The sequence below is a fragment of the Leucoraja erinacea genome, chromosome 24, assembly GCF_028641065.1.
Source record: "Leucoraja erinacea ecotype New England chromosome 24, Leri_hhj_1, whole genome shotgun sequence".
In the NCBI taxonomy this organism is placed as follows: Eukaryota; Metazoa; Chordata; class Chondrichthyes; order Rajiformes; family Rajidae; genus Leucoraja; species Leucoraja erinaceus.
In genome coordinates, this window is record NC_073400.1 from 15,323,472 (window position 1) to 15,345,937 (window position 22,466).

Here is a 22,466-nt window from a genome sequence, read left to right on the forward strand (position 1 = left end):
CCGCACATCTTTGGGATGTGGGAGGAATCCGGGCACCTACTGCAGCAGGTCTACATGGATATATGGATGAAAATCTTCATAGATTCCACAAGCATTAACAGGAATTAAAATCTATGACGGCAGTGGTCCAACTGGTAATGTTGCCAGCTCGCAGCACCAGAGACCCGGGTTCAATCCTGTCCTCAGGTACTGTCTGTGCGCTGTTTGCATGTTCTCCCATGTGGGTTTCCTTTGGGTGCTCTGGTATCCTCCCATATCCCAACAACTTGCGGGTTTGTAGGTTTATCTTCCTCTGTAAATTGCGTGTGTGGGGAGTGATTGCGAAAATATTTTTTTACAATTTTGGACTTGATGGGTATAGGGTGGCGTCTAAAACATGGTGCCCCTTGCATACTGTCTCAGTGTGCTCTACCATTTAAAACTCTTATACTGTGTATGATTGTGCCTAATGTGTAGTAAAATTGTCACTGAAAGGTATGCAAAACAATGTCACTGTCCTAGGGCACAGGTAACAATAAAGTGCCATTGAACCATTGGAATAACATAGAACTGGTGCGAATGGGTGGTCGTTGGTCGGCATCGACTAAGTGGGCTGAAGTGCCTGTTTCCATGCTGTATCTTTCAATTCAATTAAGCCAAACCCAGCCAATTAATGTCAATATTTTGTTTTCCGACAACTAGACATGTAGGTTTATCGGGGGTGCATGTCGGCACTATTTTTGTTCACATAAATCAACAATCTTTTGATCTTCAAACACTTTGATACATGGATTTGATATAAGAATATCCTTTAGTTTATGTTTAATTTGCAAGAAGAAGACCTTGATAATAAATCCAGTGTACCTCAGGTTCACTGTTTGTGCGCAGTGATAATTGTTAATTGGTATTAAGGTGTGCAAGTGTCAATTTGATAAGTGATGTTGGTTTGAAAAAAAGCCATGCGATCCAAGATCACTCTCCACCAATCTGATAAAGATCCAGTACTTTGAGATTTGCATCTCTTAACATGGATGGAGTCACAGAGTCATACAATGTGGAAACAAGCCCAGCAGCCCAACTTGCCCACACTGGCCAACATGACCCAGCTACAATATTCCCAAGGGCCTGCATTTGGCCCATATCCCTCCAAACCTGTCCTATCCATGTGCCATGTACTTAAACTTTGCGATAGTCCCTGCCTCAACTACCTCCTCTGACAGCTCATTCCATACACCCATCACCCTTTGTGTGAAAAAGCTACCCCTCAGATTCCTACTAAATTGTTTCCCCTTCACCTTAAACCTATGTTCTCTGGTCCTCGATTCCCCTACTCTCGGCAAGAGACTCTGTGCACCTGCCCGATCTATTCCTCCATGATTTTGTGCTCATGTATTTAAATTTTGCGATTTAAAAAATAGTCTGTATCCCATCTAAAGCATAACAATCAATTTGACACCTCCTCTATCTCAAGCTAAAAAATTGGCCATTTTATACTCCATCACCCTTTGTCAATGACATTACAAAAAAGCTGTGATCTTGGATATCCCCTCAGAAATTCCTACCTAAGTGTCCAAAGATTTTCACCTTCACCTTAAACATGATTTTTATATCTATAATTTTCTCTGGTTCAATTCGATTCCCCTAGTGGGTTCATGTGGGCAAGAAGACAGCGCGTGTGTACCAAATGCCCGAAAAATCTATATCAAAAGGAACTCTCATGATAACTTTTGTACGCCTCTATAAGACCATCCCTCCTATTGCTTTATAAAATCCCCTCCTGCTCCCTCCAAGGAATAGAGTCCCAGTCCACATAAACCTCTCCGATTTTTTCGGCAGACCCTCTAGGCCTGGCGTTTTAAAACACCTCCTCGTAAATCTTCTCTGATTGCCATTTCCAGCTTGACATACCTACTCTATCATCTCTCCTATAACATAGGGGCCCAGACAACTGAACACTAATACTCGTAAATCTTGCTGTGCCCTCACCATCTTTCCTATAACATGGTGCCCAGAACTGAACACAATACTGTAAATGCTGCCTCACCAATGTCTTAAATAACTGCAACATGACCTCCCAACTTCTATATTCAAACATATTGATTAAGTATATCTCCAGCCAGTTACTTTTTCAGAGATATCACTACGTCTATCATTCTAGTTTCCCAGCAGCATAATTGTCTGTGAAGTATTACTCGTCCCACGGCAATCAACAACCAGTATAACAAAGATGTCAATTGCCATTCATGACAAAGGCATTCAACAGGAGATGCATCATTCACATTCGTCAAACAAGTAATTCTTCCCGAAGCTTAATATTGAAGATTTTCCAAGCACCTGCTTTTGAATTCTTAGCTTGCCTCTGGTATATATTTTTAACCTCGAAACGATTTTGGATTGAGGGTTTTATTTGTTTATTCATTTTTTAAGGATTTGGACGCAACTGACAATAACATTTATTGCACATATCTCATTTCCTTTGAGGTAAATATTTGCCTTTGTACCTCAGAAATTAGTTCAGTTTAGTTCAGTTTGTTGTCACATGTACCGAGGTACAGTAAAAGCTTTTGTTGTGTGTTAATGAGTCCACAGAAAGATTATGCATAACTACACCACAGGCAATAATGTTGGTGTGCAAGAAATAATATATCGCCCCCATTAAGTACAGATGGCAGATTTTCTCATGTGATGCTCAAGTTTTACTTCAGTTTCTGGATTGTCAGTATAGGCCTCTCAGTTTCTAATCCAGTAAATTACCCACTGTGCCATGGCTGCACCAAGTGCAGAGTAATCATACCTCAGCAGCCAGGTAGTGGCCTGTCGCTAAATGCTTGAACCTGAAGAGACTGTTCCAATGACCAGCACCGCTTCTACAAGGATCATGGTGGACAACCTGCAAGGAGAAGAATGGACTGTTATTGCTCAAAAACTATGGTGATTATGACAGTGACTGCACACGATCTTTAGAGATACAGGTTTAGAGATACAGCAGAACCAGGCCCTTCGGCCCACCGAGTCAGCGCCGGCCCGCGATCACCCCGTACACTAGAACTATCCTACACACTAGAGACAATTTACAATTCCACGGAAGCCAATTAGCCTTCAAATCTGTACATTGTTTGGAGTGAGGGAGGAACGGAGCACCCTGAGAAAAGTCACGCGGTCACAGGGAGAACGTACAAACTCCACACAGACAGCACCCATAGTCAGGATCGAACCCGGGTCTCTGATGATGTAATGGAGCAACTCTACCGCTGCACCACCATGCCACCCTTTGCAGAATAATGCAAGCAACGTCAAATAGGAATTTCCTCAGAATGGAATATAGGGGCGTACAGCACAGGAACTGGCCATTCGGCCCACCATGTCCAAATACTATGCCAACTTAAACTACTCTCCTCTGGCTGCACATGATCCATATCCCCCCCCTGGTCCCTCCGCATCTTCAATAAAAGCCCCTTGTTTCAGCGCGTTTCAAGCACCCACCACCCTCTGCCCTCTGCCCCGCACATCTCCTTTAAAATGTGCCCATCTCTCTCTAAAGCTGTGCCACCTAGTCTTTGACAATTCCCCCCTGGGAAAAAAGTTCTAACCATCTATCTTAGCTATGACTCTTTTTAAAAAATATATATATTAGGTCTGACGTTCCAGAGAAAACAATCCAAGTTTGTGCAACCTCTCCTTACAGCCAATACCCTCAAATTTAGATTTCTCTCATGTGCATACAGTTATTTCCAAATAATATTAAACTTGATGAAACACACTATGTATGGTCTGCATGATAAGAATACGGAGAGGCGACTGCTTGTCCCCCCCTCTGACAGCTAATCATCACCCACAGGAAGAAAGCAGATACACAGGACTCATTTTCAAAAATAATTTCTAAAGAATCTGGTGGCATGAAATTATTCATTAGTTTAATTTAGTTTATTGTGAAGTGTACTGAGGTACAGTGAACAGCTGTTTTGTTGCATGCTATCCAGACAGCAGAAAGACTCTACACTCAAGCCATATGCAGTGTTTGCAGATACAGGATAAAGGGAATGACGTTTAATATAAGATTAAAAGTCAAATTAAAGATGGTCTCCATCGAGGTAGGATGGTTCAGTTGCCTATAATAGCTGGGAAGAAACTGTCCCTGAATCTGGAGGTGTGCGTTTTCACACTTCTGTGCCTCTAGCACGGACTCAAAGGGCTGAATGGCCTTCTTTTGGCCATAATAAGTAGGTTTGTTCTTACATGACACACAGGATGGATCCTCCTTTGGTTGAGTCAAGGCCTAAAGATGTATCTATTACTCATTATATTCCCTGAGGAAACATCAGAGCGCCTGGAGTATATTCTCGCAGCATCGGGCTTTAGTTCACTTCTCACTCATGCCTTATGTGACTGAATGTGATTCACAGCTAGTTAGTCTCAGTCAGAGCAAACCCAGGACATTGGATTTGCTAAGTTGCTAAATTTCATGCTGGAACACTTTCAGCTTTATTGAACCTTAGTGGTTCTTTTTGCTGTTATTAAAAAATAAATTGAATCATAAATGAATGTTTCTTTATTATGAATTATAAGGGCAGATAAAACGCAGGGTACATGACATAGCTCAAGAAAAACAGGAACTTATTTTGCAGCCAGAATTACCTCAACTTCCCAGAGAGCATTGGAGCTTGTTGCAGAAGTGGCGGATTGGCGCAGTGTTGTTCGCAGGAAGACGTGCAGCTTGGATTTGTATTCGTCGCAGGTGAGAAACTTCTCTTGTTCGGCATGAAACAGCCTCACCACGTCGCCCTGAGATGGATGAAAATAAAGGCGTCACATCCAAGGGAGCTCTGTTTTCATTGGAGTAAACTTTCAATCTAATCAAATGGTTTTATTCCTGATTTTCCAAAAAGAATAACATCATCTGGACAGCATACTGTCTGAAAGAGCACATCTGGCCAGGCAGAACCACTTTGCATTCTGCACCGCAACACAAATTGGCGTTCCACTCTTGAATTCTCCTTGCAATTCATGAATTGGAAGGAGAATAGTCCGGCACAGTGCGGGTTTGGTCCTGACCTCAGGTGCTATCTGTTTGTGGAGTTTGCACGTTCTCCCTGTGACCATGTGGGTTTCCCCCAGGTGCCCCGGTTTCTACCCACTTTGCAAAGACGTGCGGGTTTGTGGGTTAACTGGCCTCTGTAAATTATCCCAGTGGGTATTTCTAAACTAAACTAAACGTGTGACAAGTAGAAGAATGGAGTTGATGCTCATGATGTAACTGAGTCACATCAGTTAGATTCTGTAAGTTGCCTCGTGTGCCTAGGGAGTGGATGTAAAAGTGGGATAACATTGAACTAGTGTGAACACTTGGAGTTTGCACATTTTGTGGCAGCATTTTGTGATTACATTTCTAGGTATTCTAGGTCTCTTGTCCAGAGTTGGTGAATCGAGGACCAGAGGACATAGGTTTAAGGTGAAGGGGAAAAGATTTTATAGGAACCCGAGGGGTAACCTTTCCACACAAAGGGTGGTGGGTGTATGGAACAAGCTGCCAGAGGAGGTAGTTGACTATCCCAACTCCAGCATTTGTGGTATACACAGTGGGTCAGCAGTAGAGCTGCTGTATTACAGCACCAGGGACCCTGGTTCAATCCTGACTATGGATGCCGTCAGTACATAGCTGGTATGTTCTCCCTGTGACCACGTGGGTTTTCTCCAGGTGCTCCGGTTTCCTCCCACACTCAAAAGACATATAAGTGTGTGGGTTAATTGGCTTTGGGTAAAGATTGTAAATTGTCTCCAGTGTTTAGGACAGCGCTAGTGTATGGAGTGATCACTGGTCGATGTGGACTCATTGGGCCTAGGGGCCTGTTTCTGTGCTGTATCTCTAAAGTCTACATCAAATTACATTAAATAAGTATGCTTTGGAATTTCCAACAAAAAATTGTGCTGGTGTAACTCAGCGGGTCAGGCAAGTTCTCTTTTTAGGTTTTATTCCTATTCAGCATCTACAGTTCCTTGTATCTGTAAATCCAAGTGAAAATTCCCATTGTCAGCCCTGTTGACAAGCCACAAGAGTGCACTACAGGACACAAGCATGGTGGCCTGGTACCCAGGACAAGTTCCACTTGCCAATTTATATTTTTGATATCCTTCCATTATTACAACAATCTTAACTTCGGAGAGTTATTTAATGAAAATATTTTTTTATGGTGAGACCACAGTTTCAAAGTTGTGTATATGACAGCTCTCTAATTAATTGTTAGTTGTGTAATTAGCCCCAGTGTGCAGGGAGTGGATGAGAAAGTGTGATAACTTAGAACAAGAATTTAGTTTTACTTTGAGGTTAGGTTATTGCAACGCGTACCGAGGTACGATGAAAAGCTTTTTTGTTGCGTGCTATCCACTGAATGGAAAGACTATATATATGATTACAATCAAGTCATCCATAGTGTAAATACAGGATAAAAGCAATAACGTTTAGTGCAAGATAAAGTCTAGTAAAAGATAGTCTGAGGGTGTTCAATGAGGTAGATGGTGGGTCAGGGCTGCTCTCTAGTTGGTGATGGGGTGGTTCAGTTGCCTGATAACAACAGTGTGAACAACATTGATATCCCACTTCAACATGATGGGCCAAAGGGCCGGTTGCTGTGCAGTATCTTTCAGTCGATCAATCAATGAATTAGGGAAGGCAGTAGTTGCAACAAAAGGAATGCACTAATGATTCACCAGATTGATGGGTTTTTGTAGGAGAAAAAGGGAACAAAGTCTTGCTTGAGTTTAGAAGAATTACTTTACTGGACATTGGTTCTGCAACACTATAAATGGAAAAACAACTCACTGTCTGTTTTAGACAGGGTGTATAATACAAGGCAGGTGACAACAATATCATTCATTTTAACTGCAGTGAATTTAAGATTATTTATGTTCTAATGAAAGTTTCACAAGAGACTGTATGAGTTTACTGTTCTCATATATGAGAAACTTTAACCTTATAAAACAAGCCCAGTGTCTCCAACTTCTCCCCAGGACTAAAGACTTATTTTTCTATTTTGCTAATGTTGCTTAGCTTTGCTCATCACAAGGTAATTCCATCACCACGAGACTCACTCCAGCAAGCCTAGTGTACGATTATAATGTCAAAATATCGATTCCATCACTATGAACATTCTGAAAAATGCAAGAGTGGTGAAATGTAGAAAATTGTGGAACAAGATCATCTTCCAGCTCAAATGGAGGCCATTTGGCCCTTTACACCGCTGCTAGCACTTCCCAAGACAAATCCAACCTGTCCCAAACTCTGCTTTCTTGTTTTAGTTTTAGTCCTCACCGATCATAGATCAACCATTCACACTAGGTCTATGCTACCCCACGTTTTCATCCACTCCCTACAGGGGGGGGGGGGGGGCGCTTGAGGTAATTTTACAGAGGCCAATTAACCTACATTCCCTGCTAGGGACAATTTTACAGAAGCCAATTAACCTACAAACCAACACGTATTTTGTATGTCGGAAGAAACCTGAACACCCAGAGGAATCCCACGCAGTCACAGAGAGAATGTGCAAACTCCACATGGACAGCACCAGAGGTCAGTATCAAACCTGGGTCTCCGTCATTGCAAGGCAGCTTTTTGTTTCTGTTTTAAATATTTTTTTTTATAACCCTATAAACTTAATGGGTCTACTTGCACTTCATAGGTATCACTTTAGTCTTTAGAGATAGAATGTGGAAACAGGCCCTTCGGCCCACCATCATTGCCGGCCAGTGATCACCTCGTACGCCAGCTCTATCCTACAAACTAGGGACCATTTACTATTTTACTGAAGCCAATTAACCTACAAACCTGCACGTCTTTAGGATGTGGGAGGAAACTGGGGATCCCGAAGAAAACCCATGTGGTCATGGGGAGAATGTCTAAACTTTATACAGACAGCACCTGTAGTCAGGATCGAACCCGGGTCTCTGACGCTGTGAGGCAGATTCTTAATATTCTGTTTTAAATACATTTTAAAATAACCCTATAATGGTCATGGGTTTAAAAAGGTTGCTGATGCATTTGGTGTCCAACCAAAATTTCAGTGCTCACAATTTCTACATGAATGGCTTGCACATTATCAAGATTATCTTTCAGCAATATGTTTCCATACCCCTTTCAAAGCATCCTCCATATAGTCATTGTACTTCATGAAGAGGTTTATCTTCCAGCTTGAGTTGCAATTCACAGAATTTACCTTGAGTTGGAAGATTAAAAATAGAATAATATGAAAAGAAAACATAAATCATGCGATAGACAACCAATTAACCCTCTCCTACAACAAATAGCTTCTTAGCATTCCTAAACTGGTTCTATATGTAATCATGATTGCATTGTAATTGCTTGTTTGCAGGAGTTGAATTAAATTTATCTTTGTATTCATTTCTGTGTGGATATTTAACATTCAACATAGAAAGTGTGCAGCACAGCACCAAACATGATTCCAGGTTAAACTAATCTCCTCTTCCTGCACGTGATACATGTGATACGTTTCCTGTATGTCCTTGAGCCTTTCTAAAAGCCTCTGAAATGACACTCTTGTATCTGTAGCTGCCTCCATCACAACTTCCAGCACCCACCCCACTGTGTAAAAAGGCCTGCCCCACACATCTGCCCCTCACACAATAAAGCTGTCCCCGCTAGTCTTTGACATTTACACCCTGGGAAAATGGTTCTGACTGCCTCCCCTGTTTTATGCCTCTCGTAATATTGTATGCTTCTAGCAGGGCTCCAAGAGATCTCCTATTTCTCGTGATGAAGAAGATCTTTTAGTCACATTTGTTTCTTCTTCCACAAAACTTTTAGTTGACAAATCGAAAATCATGGCAACCGTAAAATGTAACTCCTGAACAGATACCTTGCTCAAGACTTGCTCTTCATATCACATTTGTCTTTAGAGATAAAGCGCAGAAATAGACCTTTTGGCCCACTGGGTCTGCGCCAACCAGCTACACCCCATAAACTAGCACTATCCTACACACTGGGGACAATTTACAATTTTTACCGAAGCCAATTAACCTACAAACCTGTATGGCTTTGGAGTGTGGGAGGAAATCGGAGCACCTGGTGAAAACCCTCGCCATCACAGGGAGAACGTACAAACGCCACACAGACAGCACCCGTGGTCAGGGTCGAACCCAGGTCTCTGGAGCTGTAAGGCAGCAACTCTACCGCTGCGCAACTGTGCTGCCCCAATTACTACCACCGCTCAGTGTAAATAAACTCATCTGATCTGAAGGCACACCTGGAAACTTTATCTATTCCCCTCGTGGTTTTACACACTGCTATAAGATCAACCCTCATCCACCTGCGCTCTATTCCATTCATGATTTGACACACCACTGTATGATCACCCGTTATTCTCCCTCATTAAACTCTTACCTCCTGGCATCCTGCATTGTCAAGCAGCTCGTAATTGCTCGCATGTAACGGCTGTCCAGCATTGACCGGATTCAACACCACCTTGTCTCCAACCACCACCTGAAATGTACCGTTAACATAGTGTCAGCATAATACATAAAATATCCCCCTTAAAAATGAAACGCAGTAGCAACACAGTGCAATCTGTGAAACCTGTGTAGGAACGAACTGCAGATGCTGGTTTCTACCAAAGTCTGGGTCTGAAGAAGGATTCCAACCCAAAATGTCACAAATTATTTTTATCCAGAGTTGCTGTCTGACCTTCTGCGTCACCTCAGCATTTTGTGTCTATCTTTGGTATAAACCAGCATCTGCAGTTTCTTCCTACGCATACTTCCCCTAGCAGCTCGTTCCATTCACCCACCACCATTGGCCCTCAGGTACCTATTAAATCTTTCCCCTCTCACCTTAAACCCATGCTCTCAGGTTCCTGATGTCCCTACTCTGGGTAAAAGACTCCTTGCATTTTTTCTCTCTTATCTGGGTTTTATATTATCTGGTGATCTAAGTCTTCAAGAACTCACTCGATCTCGAGACAGTTCACGGTAAAATTATTACCAACCTGCAATCAAACAAAATTGTTTTCCAAAATCTTATATTAAAAAAATTCTTAAGATAAAAATTATTTTATCAGATGAAAGTGGACGCTGTGCTAAGGAGATAAATGTTGTGAAAAGGGGAAAAACACTGTTTAAAATGTCAAGAAGGAGAAGGATTTAGGGTCATGAGCATCAAGAATGTTTAATCTCTACCGACAATGAAACAATTAAATGTTTATTTGGAGCAGCGTAATAGGCCTGTAAACACTGTATTTTGAGAGTCATACAGCGTGGAATACAGGCCCTTTGGCCCAAATTGCCCATGCCAACCAACTGATGTCCGATCTACACCAGTCCAACTGCCTGCATTTGGCCCATACCCCTCTAAACCTATCCTATCTAATCATGTTTCTTAAATGTTGTCATAGTACCTGCCTCAACTACCTCCTCAGGCAGCTCTCATTCCATACATCCACCATACTTAAACCTATGACCTCTGGTTCTCAGTTTCCCTAATCTGGGTGGAACTAGTGTGAACGGGGTTTACTAGAAACATGCTGCCAATGGTTCAATTCTTGTGTCCATGCGGTTAAGTTAAGGCACAATCCCAAATGAGCCCACTGACCAAATACTGGCATAATTTTAAAATCCAAGCCTTCATTAAGGCCCATAATCTAAATGTTTTGTTATAGGGTCAGTGCATATCAATTAACATTTTGCATGTAAATATGCGAGATTGTAGCTAATCAGCAGCTAATTTCCGTCTCTAGTCCCAGGCAAAGGTAGGTGAAGTGTCTTGCCCAAGGACACAACGACAGTACACACTTCAAGCAGGATTCGAACCGGCCACCTTCAGGTTGCCAGCCGAACACTTAGCCCATTGCGCCAATGCCTCCATCCAGCAAAGCATCGTCCCTCTACTCGCCACCATTCAGCCTTTGTGACCAGAGGGTGACTCTCTTGAGGCGTGGAAGGAAAGATCCCGGTTTCTCTTAACGGCCCTTCATTCTTGTGTCCGCTGCCACAAAATGAGCTGAACTAAAACCTTATTTACATTTTGGTTGGTGTCTTCAAAGATCTGTTACTATTTCGACCCTATTGCAGGCATCCTTACACTGTCTCCATTGCTCCGTAACTTCCAAAAGGGTTGAATGAAAAGCCAAGATCCTTCGTTCCCTGTGGCGTCCAGTGTCACTCTCATTGCATTTTTCTCGAGAAGGGCTGGTAGTCTTTTGTTCACCGTCAGGTATTTGTTGCTTTTCATATGCAGCAGCTGAAAGAGGAAACAAAAATATACAGTGAGGCAGGAAGAGAGGAATTTTAATTTTGTGCACATTTGTTCCACGTTTCTGAGTAGTTCTTTCCAAAGGTGATGGAGCACAAAGATTGGGAAATCTTACACCAACTGTACAAGGATTTACTCATAAGGTCAGGCAGCGTCTCTAGAGAAAATGGATAGGTGACGTCTCAAGTCGGGGCCCTTATGAGTCTTACAAAGCGTCACGACTTAAAATGTTGCCTATCCACCTTCTCCAGAGGATACACTGAATTACTCCTGCACTTGGTAAACATGTCTTTTTTGGTAAACCAGCATCTGCAGTTCCTTGTGTGTACACAAGGCTTTGTTGAGACCACACCTGGAGTCAGATGGTCTACAGAACTGTTTGTGTCCTCTGCTTGTGTACACTAAGTGGAGGCTGTACACAGAGTGGGATAAGGGTTGCGGTACTGGGGGAAATTCAGTGATAGTTCAGTAGATTAATTCCCAACATGAAGAGCCTGGCTTTTCTCGAGCGCATGAATCATTCGGGCCTTTACCGATTGGACTTTAGAAGAACGAGAGGTGTGGGGGTCAGGTAGATTCAGGGGGAATGTTAACCTGTAGGTTTGAAACAGAGAGCCACAGTTTCAGAATAAGAGGTCATGCATTTAACATAGAAATGAGGGGAAAAGTGTTACCTCAAAGAGCCAGACAGCTGCAAAAACACTTTCAAGGCTGACATGGGGAGAATTATGGTCTTTAAAGGAATCAAGAGAATTGTGATCTATAAAGATTAGTGTCATGAACGATAATCAGTTAACAAGTGAAGCTTGTGATCTTGCATGTCAAAGCTTGCTGAGATGAAAGACTCAATATTGGGAGTGGTGATAATGGGCTTTGTGTATTGGCACCAGGAAAAGGATTTCTGATGAACTTGCTTTGCTGTATTTTTCCAAAATAAGTTATCTCGCAAATCCACACACTTTCATTATTGTTCGTTTTGCATAATAACATTTTTACAACAATTTGGCACGTAGCTGTAGACTAAAAATCTGGGTTCGGATGCACGATTTGCAGCATTTGAATAGTAAATAATAATGGGCTCTTCATTGTGAAATTGAGTCAAAATAAAAGTTAATGGACGATAACATTTCATTGAGTGGCATGGTGGCGCAGCTGGTATGCAGCTCACAGCGCCAGAGACCCAGGTTCGATCCCAACCTTGGGTGCTCTCTGTGTGGGGTTTGCATGTTCTCCCTGTGACTGTGGTTTTCTCCTGTTTCCTCCCACATCCACAATCCACGGGTTTGCAGGTTAATTGGGATCTGTGCATTGCCTGTAGAGTGATGGGAGTGGATGAGCAAGTGGGACAACATAGAATTATTGTGAACGGGTGATCGATGGTCAGCATGGACTCAGTGGGCCGAAGGGCCTGTTTCCATTCCGTATCTTTAAACTAAACCAAATCAGCAAAATGCCATCTCATTCACCTCATGTAGAAGAGCACAGATTTCAATTAATTTACAATAATGGCCTGATTTTTGAGAATAAATTTGCTGTGAACCTCAGTCAAACATGTTCGCAGAGAAATGGAATTTTAGCAATACAATTGCAAGAGCAAGTTTGTATTTAATAATTCCCAAATTATTTCAAAGCACTCTCACAGAGAACACAGCTTGATTGTATCCCCCACACAAGGAGGCATGCACTGCAATTTTAAAAGGCATCTTTCTAAAATCACTGCCCACTCATTTTTCATTTAAAATAAAAGACCACAACGAGTTTGATGTGAAGTGCACTGTGGGTGAGTATGCAACTGATCTGTTAATGTCGTGCGTCTCATAATTTTAAAGAATTCAGAAATTATGCATGTCAGGACAATACCATCTTGTTCAATTCAAATTCAAGTCTTTTTAACAGTTTGCAGTTCGCAAACGTCTATTGCATTCCTGATGTGTGATATAATGTCTCAGTGCAGTTTAAAAAGAGGCTTCAGTAAGAACAAATGAGAATGATTAAATTGGTGTAATTATGGATAGTCCCTATCTATTGTAGTTAGAACATAGAACAGTACAGAATATGTCACAAAGTGCTGGAGTAACTCAGCAGGTCAGGCAGCATCTCTGGAGAACATGGATAGATGACGTGTGTTCAAAACATCACCTATTTCCTTCGCTCCATAGATGCTGCTGCACCCGCTGAGTTTATCCAGCATTTTTGTGTACCATGGATAGATGACGTTTCGGGTCGAGACACTTCTTCTGACGGAGGGTCTTGACCCAAAATGTCAATGGTCCATGTTTCCCAGAGATGCTGCCTGACTACTGAGTTACTCCAGCACGTTGTGACATTTTAGTTTACTTTTAGTTTAGTGTAGCTTAACCAGCTTCTGCAGTTCTTTGTTTCAGTACAGCACAAGAACAGGCCCTTCTGCCCACAATGTCTGTGCTGAATATTACACCTAGACCATCTTATCTACCCGCCCATGGCTGGATAGCTCGATTGAAATCATGTATGGTCTTTTCACTGACTGGTCAGCACGCAACAAAAGCGTTTCGCTGTACCTCAGCACACGTGAACATAAACTAAACTTCAAACATAACCCATATCCCTACATCCCCTGCGTACCCATGTACCTATTGCAAAATCTTTTATATGCCACTGCAGTATCTGCCTGAGCCATTGCCCCCAGGCAGCGCGTTCCAGGCACTCACTGTGTAAATCGTGCGAGTTTCGATGCAATCGACTATGAGTGTAGCCTTAGGCACTCAACCCAGTCAAAATTACTTTAATATTCCTCCTGAAACTAGACATCCATAATGCCCAACATGTTCAATTTTGGGGACAGATCAGGGGTAGGGCACAACTTTGGTTAATATTAATTCCCTGTGGCGACACTTAATCTCAGGTCCAGGAGATGTGTACATTGCAGGTGGCACGGGCATTTTTAATGCAATGGGAAGGAGAGACGAGAGAATTTGCTGTTGCAAAAGAAGGCAAATTGTTCTAAACAATGACAAACATGTTGAAATCTGGCAGGGTTTCAAACTTCTAATTCGTTCTGTGACTGGCATGCAGACATTTAAAATTCCTGTCCGTCCCACTTCTGCCGAATTCAGCTCCTGGCAAACAGGTGTGGCTACTCCAGGCATGAATGCACCACGATAAGAAAAATGACACAGAACTGCTCTCACTTCTGCATAAAGATCTATGTTATATATTAGAAGTTATGAAAGCACTTATTAATTAATGCCAGTCAAGGGTTGAGTTTTAGTTTTAGAGACACAGGGTGGAAACATGGTTGAAGATAGACAGAAAAAGCTGGAATAACTCAGCGAGACAGGCAGCATCGCTGGAGAGAAGGAATGGGTGATATTTCGGGTTGAGATCCTTCTTTAAACAGGGCCTTCAGCCCACCTAGTTCACGCCAACCATCGATCACCCTTACACTAGTTCTATATTCTACACACCGGGGGCAATTTACAGACGCCAATTAACTGACAAACCTGCATGTCCTTTTGGATGTGGGAGGAAGCCAGAGCACCCAGAGGAAGAAGGGTCTGAAGAAGGGTCTCGATCCGAAACATTGCCTATTTCCTTCGCTCCATAGATGCTGCCTCACCCGCTGAGTTTCTCCAGCATTTTCGTCTACCTAAGGTCAGGGTCATCTTTGGGATGTGGGAGGAAACCAGAGCACCCAGAGAAAACCCACGGTCACTGGGAGAATGGACAAACTCCACACAGACAGTAACTGAGGTCAGGATCAGGAGACTGCAAGGTGACTTGGATAGGCTGGGTGAGTGGGTAAATGTTTGGCAGATGCAGTATAATGTGGATAAATGTGAGGTTATCCATTTTGGTGGCAAAAACGGGAAAGCAGATTATTATCTAAACGGTGGCCGATTGGGAAAGGGGGAGATGCAGCGAGACCTGGGTGTCATGGTACACCAGTCATTGAAGGTAGGCATGCAGGTGCAGCAGGCAGTAAAGAAAGCGAATGGTATGTTAGCTTTCATAGCAAGAGGATTTGAGTATAGGAGCAGGGAGGTTCTACTGCAGTTGTACAGGGTCTTGGTGAGACCACACCTGGAGTATTGCGTGCAGTTTTGGTCTCCAAATCTGAGGAAGGGCATTATTGCCATAGAGGGAGTGCAGAGAAGGTTCACCAGACTGATTCCTGGGATGTCAGGACTGTCTTATGAAGAAAGACTGGATAGACTTGGTTTATACTCTCTAGAATTTAGGAGATTGAGAGGGGATCTTATAGAAACTTACAAAATTCTTAAGGGGTTGGACAGGCTAGATGCAGGAAGATTGTTCCCGATGTTAGGGAAGTCCAGGACAAGGGGTCACAGCTTAAGGATAAGGGGGAAATCCTTTAAAACCGAGATGAGGAGAACTTTTTTCACAGAGAGTGGTGAATCTCTGGAACTCTCTGCCACAGAGGGTAGTTGAGGCCAGTTCATTGGCTATATTTAAGAGGGAGTTAGATATGGCCCTTGTGGCCAAGGGGATCAGAGGGTATGGAGAGAAGGCAGGTACGGGATACTGAGTTGGATGATCAGCCATGATCATATTAAATGGCGGTGCAGGCTCGAAGGGCCGAATGGCCTACTCCTGCACCTAATTTCTATGTTTCTATGTTTCTAAACCTGAGTCTCTGGCGCAGTGAGGCAGCAGCTCTACCACGGGCTGCTGTGCTGCCCGATGAATTAATGAGCATTTCATTGTTCAGTTTCAGGACATATGCCAATAAAACACTCATGACTCTTAATATTCAGACTGCATCATATTGGACCTCAGGACAGAATGGTGCTGAGGGTAACACAAAGGGAATACCAGCTCTTTTTGGGTAAGAGTGCAAATAAACCAACAAGGGTATTTCCAATTTACCCAAACTATCTTCTCATAAACAGAAATGCAGCTTTAAGATTGATGAGCAAAACACAAAGTGCAGGAAGAACTCAGCGGGTCAGGCAGCATCTGTGGAGGGAATGAGCAGGCAAAGTTTTGGGTCGGCATAGGAAATTTCTTCAGACTCTTCAGTCTTAAGATTGGTTTATTTCAGAAATGATCATGGGTTTATCAAATAACATAGGTATGAACATTGAATTCTCCAGAGTTAGATACCTCACCTACAAACGGTCCCCTTTCTCACCCAAGACCCCTCCCTTACTTCCTCCCCCTCCACCCACACCCATCCTCTGAATCTTGGATGACCTTGGTCAGGATTTTCCTCATCTCCCCCTCAACCTCCACATCTTCCACCTCCACCCCTCCCCTTTTGGGCTCACACCTGTCTTTTCATCGACGGACTTTGCCCAACAATCTGTCTATCAGGGTATCCCCTTGCCAGTGTTCACCTATTACCGCCCACGCTCTGTCCTGCCCCTCCCCTCTTGCAGCTTCCCCCCCCCCCACCATCTCCACAACACAGCAGATGTAAATCACAACTACAATATATATTCTACTAGATGCTGGCGTAACCTGTTTACTTGGTCGATTCAACATGTTCAGAGATTATAGTTTAGTTTTTAGTTTATTGTCACGTGTATCAAGGTACAGTGAGAATCTTTTGTTGCATGCAAACCAGTCAACGGAAAGGCAATACATGATTACAATCGAGCGGTTCACAGTGATAAAGGGTATAAAACATTTAGTACAAGACAAAGTCCAGTAAAGTCAGTTTCAAGAAGGTCTCCAGTGAGATAGATGGGAGGTCAGGACTGCTCTCTAGCTGGTGAGAGGATGGTTTAGTTGCCTGATAACAGCTGGGAAGAAACCGTCCCTGAATCTGGAGGTATGCATTTTCACACTTCTGTACCTCTTGCCTGATGGGGGAGGGGAGAAGAGGGAGTGACTGGGGTGAGACTGGTCCTTGATTATGCTGGTGGCCTTGCCAAGGCAGTGTGAAGTGTAGATGGAGTCAATGGACAACAGTGCATGCTGACTGTTCTGTACAGGGATTAGCAATGGAAGATCGCCTTTTCTTTAATCTATTCACAATGTCTTATTGGTTTTAGAGAAACAGAGTGAAAACTGGCCCAACCTCGGAGGATCGACGACATCGTCGGGAGCTCGCAGGTCACAGGTTGGTGACCTGTTTTTCCGGAGCTCCTGCAACAACAGCTGCGTCCTCTGGACTGGAGGAAGCTTCGGCAGCTTCGACCGCCCCGGACCGCGGAGTTTGAACCGGCCCGTTCGCGGCGCTTGGATTCAGCCGAGGGGATGTCTTACATACCATCGCCCGGTGGGGGTCACAACATCGGAAGCCTGGATCGCCTCGACACAGAGCGAGAATAAGGAGGGAAGAGACAAAGACTTAAGACTTTTGCCTTCCATCACAGTGAGGAGGTGCCTGGTGAACTCACTGTGGTGGATGTTAATTTGTGTTTATTGTGTGTTTTTGTCATTTTTATTATATGTTTGACTACACGGCAACAATATTTCAAATTACAATAAAGGATACTTTGACTATTACTTGACTAAAGAAATTTCTCCTCATCTCCTTCCTAAAAGAACATCCTTTAATTCTGACGCTATGACTGGTCCTAGACTCTCCCGTTAGTAGAAACATCCTCTCCACATCGTTACATTCAGGCATGTGTAGAGGGTGATACAGTGGCGCAGCTGCTGCCTCACAGAGTCAGAGGTTCGATCCTGACCTCAGTTGCTATCGAGGTGGAGTTTGCACATTCTATCCTGTGACCGCCTGGGTTTCCTCCGGGCGCTCTGGGGCCTCTGGTTTCCTCCTACATCCAAAAAATATGCGGTTAATTGCCCTCTGCAAATTGCATCTACTTTGTAGGGAGTGGATGCAAAAATGGGATAGCAATAGTGTGAACGGGTGATCGATGATCAGCAAGGACTCGGTGAGCTAAAGGGTTGTTTCCGTGCTGTAACTCTAAACTTAACAGAACATTGTAGGAACAAGGAACTGCAGATGCTGGTTTACAAATAAAAAATGCAACGTGCCGGGTTCACTCAGCAGGTCAGGCAGCGTCTCTGAAGAAACTGGATAAGTGATTTTTACGGTCAGGACATTTCTTCAGAACCACCTATCCAGGTTCTCCAGAGATGCTGCCTGACCCGCTGAGTTAATCCAACACTTTATGTCCACATGCTAAGTGGCCATTTTAATAGATTAAATGCTTCCACTTCTTAAGTACTGAAGGCCCACCGAGTACATGCTGGCCATTGATCACTCATTCACACTCGTTCTATCTCATTTTCGCATCCACTCCCTACAAAGTCGGGGCAATTAACCAAAAACCACACATGTTTTTGCGGATGTGGGAGGAAACCAGAGCATCTGCAGGAAACAGACATAATCAAGGGGTGAACGTGCACAGCCAATGTAGATAGAAACTGAGGTTAAGAAAAAACCTGGGCCTCTGATACTGTTTTTGAAGTGTTCACCCAGAAATGGAAATCACATTTTACCCAATAACAACTCTAAATGCTGTTGGTGTTTACTGCGATTTAGTTCAGTTTATTATTGTCACGTGTCCCGAGGTACAGTGATGAGCTATCGTGTTGCATGCAATCCAGTCAATGCAATCATACATGATTACAATCAAGCTGTCCACAGTGTAGAGATGCAAGATAAAGGGAGTAATGTTTAGTGCAAGATAAAGTCCAGTAATATCCAATTAAATTTAGTCCGAGGATCTCCAATGAAGTAAATGATAAGTCAGGCCCACTCTGTAGTTGGTGACAGGATGGTTCAGTTGCCTGATTCTGGGAAGAAACTGTCCCTGAATCTGGTGGTGTGCGATTTCACACTTCTGTACCTCTTGCTTGATGGGAGAGTGGAGAAGAGGGAGTGACCAGGGTAAGACTGGTCCTTGATGATGCTGGCGGCCTTGCCGAGACAGCGTGGCGTAGATGGAGTCAATGGATACACACAGCCCACGTTATTCCCCTACTGATGGAACCTCGAAAGGCGGCATTCCTGTTTACAGCCAAGTAAACGAGCAGTAAACTGTACAGAAGTGTATCGCTCCATGCTAATTTGGTCACTTCCGATCGAACGTTTCGATACAAGTCATCTGCAAAAGTAACACGTAACTTCATTCGCTAAACTACTAAACCGTGATTATAAATAGAACACTGAGGTTTAAATCTGACATTTTGCCAATGCAAATGCTTTCCTGCAGTGTCAATGAATCGAAACTGTCTGTAGAGACTTCACATTGGCTCAATGCAACTTTCATTTACATACAGCACTTTAAAGAAATGACTGCACTAATGTTCAAGGTTAATATCGGCATTTTCATTTGAAATCGACAACTATTTACTTCCCCAAGCGCATTCCTCAGAAATCTGAGCTATTCTAATGTTCTTTCAAATATTTAGTACCTGTCAAGGAGTTAACTACAGATCTCCATGTTGCCAAACACTTTAATTCCCCTGCCCACTTCCACACTGACCTTTCTGTTCCTGGGCCTCCTCCATTTTCAGAGTGAGGCCACAAGCAAATTGGTGGAACAGCACCTCATATTTCACTTGGGCAGCTTACAACCCAGCGGTATGAACATTGAATTTCCTCATTTTAAGCAACTTCTTCATCTTGCATTACCTTTCCTCCTTGCCCCCTCCCTCCACCTTGGCCATTTAACCAGTTCCACAATTCACCATATTGTATCCCTCGTGAGATCACACCTTACTGAGCCAACAGTGGGCCTACCAGGCACCCAGGCACGGAAATCGCTATCAAAACATGGGGGGGGACGACGACACAATTTCGCCGCGTGCGTGCACGCGCACACACACATGCGCGCACACACGCGTGAGGCTTTGGCCGTGGGCCCTGTGGACGGTAACATCGGGAGCTGGTTGGAGATCGACTCCAAACTCCAGCAACAGCAGCTTCATCCGCCCCGAATCGTGGGGCTTGAATCAGCCCGTTCGCGGGGTCTTTCATCGGCTGGTGGGGCCTTCAACATCGGGAGCCTCGATCGCCTCGATCGCCTCAATGCAGCAATTTGATTTTAAGCCACGCTTGGCGCTGAAACTCCACGCGAATGGGCCGATTCAGCCCTTAGAAAGCGGCTGATAAAGTCCGGATATCAAAACATGGGGGGGATTGTCCCCCGCCTCTCAAAGCATGGGGGAGACGTGTCCCCTCCAGTCTCCCCCAGGATGTCCGCCCATGCAGGTACCTCACTGCCCGAGGTCATTTGTGGCTGGTCCTGATCTTTTCTCACCTTCAGATCTTCATCTCCATCCCCCACCCCTCTACTTTCAGCCTGAAGGTCCTGACCCAAAACGTCGCCCATCCCTTTTCTCCAGAGATGCTGCCTGACCTGCTGAGTTACTTCAGCACTTCGTGTCTATCTTTGGTGTAAACCAGTGTCTGCGGTTCTTTGTTTCCATAACCACAATTTATGTTGAATCAGACAAAACAGTCCCGACCCAAAACGTCACCTAACCATATCCTCCACGGATGCTGCCTGACCTGCTGAGTTACTCCAGCACTTTGTGTGTTCTCCCCCCCCTCCCCACAGTTTACTTAGTTTAATTTAGAGGTACAATGTGGAAACTTTATGGGGTGCGGAAGGAACCCCAAGCATTTGAAGAAAACTCACACAGTGACGGGGAGAACATGCAAACTCCATGCAGACAGCTCCTGAGGACAGGAGTGAACCTGAGGCAGCAGCTCTACCAGCTGCGCCTCTGTGCCACCCATTTGAACTGTGACATGTATCCACATTCAGGGATAAACTAAGTAGATGCTTTTATCAATATGTTTGCTGCAATTAATGTTGACATTGTGTGGCCAGATTCAAACTGGACACCTGTCATAAAGTCGTTCCAAGTCTATGAATAGAACACCATACACGTTAATATTCATACAAATGCACGGATGGTTCTAATTGTCTTATATCTGTCATGTGACACAACATTTTATTTATCCTGCAGAATACGATGTAATCAAACTCTGATAACATCTCCCTCGGCTGCAAGTAAACCTTGATTAAGGAATCAAAGGATATGGGGAGAAAGCAGGAACGGGGAGAAAGCAGGAACGGGGAGAAAGCAGGAACGGGTACTGATTTTGGATGATCAGCCATGATCTTATTGAATGGCGGTGATGGCCGAATGGCCTACTCCTGCACCTATTTCTATGTTTCTATAGAACATACCACACGGAACAGTACAGCACAGGAACGGGCACTTCGGCCCACGACGTTCGCGCTGAACATGATGCCTGGTTAAACTGATCTCATCTGCCTGTACGTGATCTATATCCCTCTATTCCCTGCACTTCCATGTGTCCATCTAAAAGCCTCTTAAACGCTGCTATCGTATCTGCCTCCACCACCACCATTGGCAGTGTGTTCCTGGCACCCACCACCCTGTGTAGAAAACTTGCCCCACGGATCTCCATTAAAATGTCCCCCTCTCACCTTTTGCTGTGCCCTCTAGTGATGGACATTTCCACCCTGAAGAAAAGGTTCTGAATGTCTGCAATATCTGAGGGCTGATCATCCTGCAGCGGGCCGCCCTTGTGGAGGGTGTATAGTGTTAAAAGGCCGAAACACCCAGTGATGCAAGGGTACACTACTGATGATGTGTCCTGTGCCCAACTGTCCTGAAGGTTACACAGGCCAAGATATACGTATCCCCCCCTGCCCCCCACCGATGTTGAGCGTCTACCACTCTCAACAATCAACAAATGTCGTGAAATGCTCCCCAGCTATTGGCACAAGGGACTTCTTAACATCTTGTCCTGTGTGTTTGATTCTTCTATGCCTCTCGTAATTTTATATACTTCTGTCACATATATTCTCAACTCCCAATGCTCAAAGAATGCAATCCAAGTCTACCCAACCTCTACCTGCAGCTGAAACCCTCTAATGCAGGTATCTTTCCATCTGAAGAAGGGTTCCAACCCGAAATGTCACCTATTCCTTTTCTCAAGAGATGCAACCTGACCCACTGAGCTACTCCAGCATTTTGTGTCTATCTTCAGTGTAAACTTGCATCTACAGTTCCCTCCTACCCATTTCTCCACCTGCCTTGCACAGGCTGAGAGACCTCTGTAACCACAGAAAACTCACAGGACCAGTTCTACCAAGCACAGTGGACTTTGGCTGACTGACAGAAAAAGACCAAGAACCATGAACTACACAACTTCACAAGGAAACTTACACAGCCTCGGTCAAGTGGTGGGTGATAACTCAAAAATGGGAGGCAGTGTTCTTGAGTTAGCTGTGCTTGCATTGTTTTTGAGAACTTTAGAGATAAAGCA

At 43.9% G+C, this 22,466-nt stretch overlaps 1 protein-coding gene across 1 annotated transcript in view; it reads right to left on the bottom strand.

Annotated features, from left to right (window-relative positions):
* itpr3 (inositol 1,4,5-trisphosphate receptor, type 3) overlaps positions 1-22,466 on the bottom strand; it is a 184,131-nt gene that overhangs the window by 100,271 nt on the left and 61,394 nt on the right. Inside the window, exons 5-9 of the mRNA XM_055654564.1 lie at positions 11,063-11,221; positions 9,371-9,469; positions 8,103-8,186; positions 4,615-4,761; positions 2,774-2,869 (exon numbers count right to left, since the gene is read on the bottom strand). Coding sequence (XP_055510539.1) covers positions 2,774-2,869; positions 4,615-4,761; positions 8,103-8,186; positions 9,371-9,469; positions 11,063-11,221 — 585 coding nt within the window. The remainder of the gene's footprint in view (positions 1-2,773; positions 2,870-4,614; positions 4,762-8,102; positions 8,187-9,370; positions 9,470-11,062; positions 11,222-22,466) is intronic.